Source organism: Pantherophis guttatus, chromosome 1, assembly GCF_059756535.1.
Source record: "Pantherophis guttatus breed Tessera chromosome 1, ASM5975653v1, whole genome shotgun sequence".
Classification (NCBI taxonomy): Eukaryota; Metazoa; Chordata; class Lepidosauria; order Squamata; family Colubridae; genus Pantherophis; species Pantherophis guttatus.
Genome location: NC_142063.1, coordinates 110,131,561 through 110,137,560, shown reverse-complemented (window position 1 = coordinate 110,137,560; position 6,000 = coordinate 110,131,561). Strand labels below are relative to the sequence as shown.

The 6,000-nt window shown below is 40.7% G+C and overlaps 1 protein-coding gene across 1 annotated transcript in view; it reads right to left on the bottom strand.

Moving 5' to 3' along the window:
* Positions 1 to 1,580: 1,580 nt before the first annotated feature.
* Positions 1,581 to 6,000, bottom strand: part of IGHMBP2 (immunoglobulin mu DNA binding protein 2) — a 74,773-nt gene continuing 70,353 nt past the window's right edge. Inside the window, exon 15 of the mRNA XM_034416721.3 lies at positions 1,581 to 1,881. Within this exon, the coding sequence (XP_034272612.1) occupies positions 1,684 to 1,881 (198 nt within the window). The 3' untranslated portion in view covers positions 1,581 to 1,683. The remainder of the gene's footprint in view (positions 1,882 to 6,000) is intronic.

Here is a 6,000-nt window from a genome sequence, read left to right as displayed (position 1 = left end):
TCCTTCTACCTTAATTCAGCCCTTTGTTTCATATTCTTTGGTACACTCTTGTGTCTGTACACATCATAAAATATACTTTGTTCATTCTCATTTTTGCAGCAATCATTCTCTTATATGCAATGTTTTGTTCACCCCATTCATTATGATTCAAGCATCCTTTTTAATACTCATTAGTGTAACTGCATATATTTCTGTAGCATTTGTACGGTAACTTTATATTGGTTATTCTTTTCCAAATTGCTTGTGTCTACTTTCTATTAATTCTCTTGAGAGCATAATTAATGTACAAATAATTCTTCATTCAGGATTTGTACTTTTCCCTTACTCATTCTACTTCCACTCATTTATTTTCCTTTTTTTCTATTTGCATTTTCTTCTACTCCCCAAGATCCATTCGTGACATTATAGTCTGTCTCTCAGTCAGAAGCTTCTATTATCTTTGTATACTTCACAAAACCTCTCAATCTTTTATCAGAATCAAAATCACCATCCAAAAGGGTTAATTGCTTTTCAATGTCTACAGAAAAATACATATTAAAACACATACCACTTAAAGCACAAGTTCCTCTAAGTAAATGGTCACAAAACAGCTCCCATTCATTTCTGGGTCTCCAAGTAGCCCATTTAACTTTTATTGCACTCTTTCATCTTTTTCTCACTCATTCATTCCTATCGACTAGCAGGCTAATTTTTTTCTGCACTTTCTCAGATTGATTCAGGTCACACGTTTTTCCCCAGGCTCATCCTTGGCTCTTCCACTATAAACATTGATGAAGAGTATCATGAAATTATGATCAAACTATTTTCTTCTTGCATATGCAGCAATATTCTAGATCAGGGGTGTCAAACTCAATTTCATTGAGGGCCACATCAAGGTTATGTTTGACCTTGGGGGGCTGAGTGGGTGTGGCTGCATTGGGTGGGCGTGGGCAGCTTGACATCCTGCAGCCTCTGCCAGTAAAAATGGAGCCCAGGAGGGTCTGGTAGAAGCATCATGGACCAGTCCTTCATTGTTTGGGCCAGATCCAAGCACCCCATGGACTGGATCTGGCCCATGGGCCTTCAGTGTGACACCCCTATTCTAGATCGTATCAACACATATATTATAGCTTTTTCATAATTAAATCTACAGCTTCACTTTCTCACATATATTAATTTATGAGCTCTACTCCACAATATCAGTTCGCCTTCATCCAGATTTATAATATCCTTTTCCTTCCTATCATTTTCACAAACACGTTGCATCCCTATGTTTCTTTCTTTCACTGATTCATGCTCTTAATGAAACTTCCCTCTTTATTGCGTAGCTGCCTATTTAACTATTCACTGTATATTTGATTACACTTCCAGCAAAAGTAATTACTGAAAGCCAAAGCAGCCTGCTTTTCTCCCCTAATCAACAGGGTTTTATAACCTTGATGCGAGAGGTAGAAACACATTTTACAGCATAAGGTGCATCCAGCACATTTTTCAAAATCTGCAGGTAAGGTTTTCAGTATGCAACTTTAAGCAGTGTTGGGTCCTCTGAGAACTGTGACATTCAAAAGCACGTTCTGGTTATACAGAAAAAAAAGAAGCCCAAGTGTTCAAATATTTTATTAGCTTTTTTTTTTCCTGCAAAGTTGAACAAGCTTTAAAGGAGAGCTTGTTGGCTTTAATTCCTTTCCAAAATCACACATCCTGTTATTTCTCTCTATCTTTCCTTTTGCTCTTTCGCTGTTTGGACAGTTCACTGAGTTTCTGGTCCAAGCGTCTCTGGAGGTGAGCTCTCTTGGTAGGATCCAAGGACTTGTCCTTCATCCCACTCCCAGGATAGAGAATCCCTTCCTTGCTGATTCTCTGCCGGGCATTTGCTTTGGCTTTCTCCCCACATCCGTGAACCTGTGGGAAATAAAGGCAGAAGATCAAGATACTCCAGTAGGAAAAAGTATTAGTAAAAAAAAAAAAGAGAGAGGTTACACTACGTCATACATCTTCCCTAAACTACAGAACTGTACAAGTAGTTTACTTGTTTACTGACAGTTCTTTTAATTCCAAAAGCAAAAAAAAAATATATTCAATCATTCCCCGCCCCCCAGTAGAAACTAAAGTGAAATTAATTCATCTTTTCAGACAGCTTAAGTATTTTCTTTTTAAACTCTACAAGTGGATGGGAAATCTCTATTCCATCTTCTGGGCAACTTTGTTTCTTGGTCTGATAAAATATAACTCTATCATCATTCTCTAAACTCCAACATTATAAAGAGAGATGCTTCTAAAGAGTATTGGAAGAAAATCAACAACAACACAGCTGTATGAATACAACAACAAATATTTCTAGAAGCTAATTTGCCATGAAATGGACAAAACCAAATGAGCAGCTAGTGGGTACAAGATGCCACTTACCTAACTGAAGCAGACAGGCTTCACCCTGGCCAATACCCAGGGAGAAAATTGCTTGAAGAAGCCCAGAAAAAAATAGGGCTTATAGGATAGGCCCGTTAAGATATTTTGCAAGCTGCACTGGTTCATAGTAGGTTTCTGGGGGTACTATTGCTTCGGACCCAACCAGAATGGACATACTTCAGATACCCTCTATGGCTTTCTTTTGGGCCCTTGTTTGTCACAGGACCTGACCTCTGGAACAGTAACCCCCTGAAATTCAAATGGCCCAATTCGGTAAGGTCTTGAAAACCTAGTCAGATTGTTGGTTGAGCCTGTCTTGTAATGGTTAAGAAAAGAACTATGTGGGACTTCAGATGCATTAAATTCTCTGCTGTTTTAATATTTGTTGCTGTTGTTTGTCTCTTTTCATTTTATGTTAGCCATCCAGAATCATTGCGAGTTGGGCAGCCAATATACATTGCATGAATTGAATGAATAAATAAAAGTATGTTTGAAACAAAGTGCCAGGAATAATAATTTATATCTGGGGAGAGATTGAGCACACAGTAATTCTTAAATTATGAGAAAATATGAGCAGAAAATACCTAGAGGGAAAAGGTAAACACTTTAATAAAATAAAGGTTATAATAAAGACTGAAAATGGCTTTAATAGAAGTCTGTTTTATTAGTAGTAAGTGATGATGGAATCAGACAGAATTTCTGGAAAATAAGATTATAAGATGGACCAACTCAGGTAATTATATTATGTCAGAAAGCTTTATTTTAATAAGCATATAACATCTAGATTTAGAGGGCAACAAGAAAGTATAAAACATTCTGGTAAAAGATTTGAAGCAAATGCAGAAATTAAACTGTGATTGTCCTGGATCAAACCCAAGCATACACCTAAAATGTTCACATTTATTAGTTCTGTCTTAATTGATCAAGCATTTGGGCTGACCCATATGAATTTTTCCATGACTTAAATTCTAAAAAGATAAAATCTTCCTTCTTTTCTCAAATGAGACCTATTCAAATGCAGGGTGTGAGACAAAAATTATTGAACTAAGCAATTTGAATATGTTTTTAAAAACTAGTTTATATCAAGGGTTCTGTTCTAATGCTTTTAAAATTAGCAATAATATTATAGTATATAAAAAAAAGGAATTACTCTTTTGTGGCTACATATTTCTAAGGGCTTTCTTCTTGAAGTCAGACCTGGTCAACAACACTAAACTGTAAGCTTAGCTGTAAGCTAAAGTTCATATAAGCAGTGGTGGGCTGCTGTCGGTTCGCCCAAACAGGTTTTTCCGATTCTGCATGGTTTGGAGAACCGGCAAATCGGACCACCGGCTGGCAACTCCCCTGCCTGTTTTTCGGGCCGTTTTTCAAGCCAAAATCGGCCTGCAAACAGCCCAAAAAATGGCCTGAAAATGGCCCAAAAAAGTTGGCTGTGAGAGGAAGAGAAGCCAGGTGAGCCAGACCCAGATGTGTCCCGGGTCCCCTCATTCCAGAAGCAGCAACCTTGCATTCTTCCCCTCTCTGCTAGCCCCCTTCTTCGCATGGGATCATCCAGCAATGAAATGGAGAGGGAGAAGGAGGTGGCGCTTCTGTGTGCTCCCGTTTCTGTGTGGCACTCTCCCCTCAACCCGCTGCCCTCTTCTCCCCCTCTGCTGCTGTGTGATCCTGTGCGAAGAAGGCGGCTACCAGAGAGGGGAGAGTGCAAGGTTGCCGCTTCTGGGATGAGGGGACCCGGGAAGCGTCTGGGTCCAGTTTACCCAGCTTCTCTTCCTCTCGTAGCCAGTGTTCCCAGTCTAGCTTGACGCAATCTTTCTTTCTCTCACACACACGCACACGCATACACAAACAGGTTGGATCTTTCTTTCCTCCCGCCCCCCCTCCCCCACAGGAGACCCCTGGATTCCCTCCCCAACCCTGCCTGTCCCACACAGGTACCACCTAAACAGGTAACATAAAGTTGGCCACACCCACTCAGTCACAAGACCCCACCCAGCCACACCCACCCAGCCAGTCATTAGGGCAGAGAACTGGTTGTTAAAAAATTTGGAGTCCACCACTGCATATGAGATATAGTAAACATAATTTTCCAGAATCTGGAGGAATTATATTTGTTTTATAAATGATACTAAGTCTTCTGTCAACTTACAAAATATATGGAAAGTATAATACGATCTGTACTGAGACTAGAAAATGTTGATACTAAACTGATTGTAGGATGCAGGAGATGACCAGAGTGAGCCCATGTGCGTGTCTGTCAAACACATCCTCAGTCTGGAGTCCCTACACCCCTGAAAGAGACCTAACTCCAGGGGTCTTATCTGGTGCTAATTTGCACTGACCATTAATAGTTCAGATTCTTGTATATAGATAGCATGAAATAAACTTGTAATGCTTTTGAAAGCTATCTTGGCTCCTGATTTTTTGCGCCTGATACTGGTAAAGTGCCAATCAAAATATATTGTTTTTGTTATTAGATTTTACAATTTACAAAACGTTAGATTTTTTTAAAGAAGTTTAATCTATGTAACATTCAGCAACATTGTGAATCTGACTTTATTGACAGTTCATTCTTCTACCACACTGATCGAAAGACGGAAGATTTTATATCTTTTTTTGTATATGAATGTGGGCTTTTTCTAGTCACTGGAACTATGAGAATAGCCGTGGGAGTATCAGTGAAGAGACAGAAATACTATGTCAGCTATCTCCATGGTGCCAACTGGATTGAGTAATATGAATTCTATTTCATCTTTCTGATCACTTGAATATGTGAGGCAGTTAACAAAATCTTGACATACCCACCCACATACCCACCATAAAATGATACTAAAACCCCAATTGTTAAAACTAGTAACATTTAAGACATGAGAAGATTACTGTGAACTTGGTCCAGCATATAGGAAGGGAACCAAATAGGAAAGGCTACTTTATCTGACTCTGTGCCTTGATGTGATTATAGGGCAGGGGTGTCAAATTGGATTTCTTCGAGGGCCGCATCAGGGTTGTGTTTGACCTTGGACATGGCGGGGTGGGCATGGCCTGAGTGCTCTGCCAGTGAAAACGGGCTCCCAAGCTCCATTTTCGGTTGCGATGGCCTCCTGCAACCCTCTGCCAGGGAAAATGGAGCTCGGGAGAATCACATACGGCCCACCCAAGCTCCGTCTTCACTGGCAGAGGCATCGCCGGCCAGTCTTTCACTGTTTCCAGGATGGCCCCACAGGCCAGATCTAAGCACTCTGTGGGCCAGGCCTGGTCCCCGGGCCTTATTTATTTATTGGTTCGATTTATATACTGCCCTTCTCCGGAGACTCAGGGTGGCTTACAATGCTTTAAGCAATAGCCTTCATACTTTTGAATATACCTGCTTAGTAGGGCTTTTGCCCCCACCCCCACCCCCACAAGCGGTGTTCTTTTTATACAAAGTCAGCTTATTGCCCCCACAATCCGGGTCCTCATTTTACCTATCTCGGGAGGATGGAAGGGTGAGTCAACCTTGAGCCTGGTGAGATTTGAACTTGCAGTAATTGCAGGCAGCTGGCAGCTAAGTGCTACTTTAACAGCACTTTAGTCCGCTGCGCCACCAAGGGCCTTGAGTTTGACACCCCTGCTATAGGG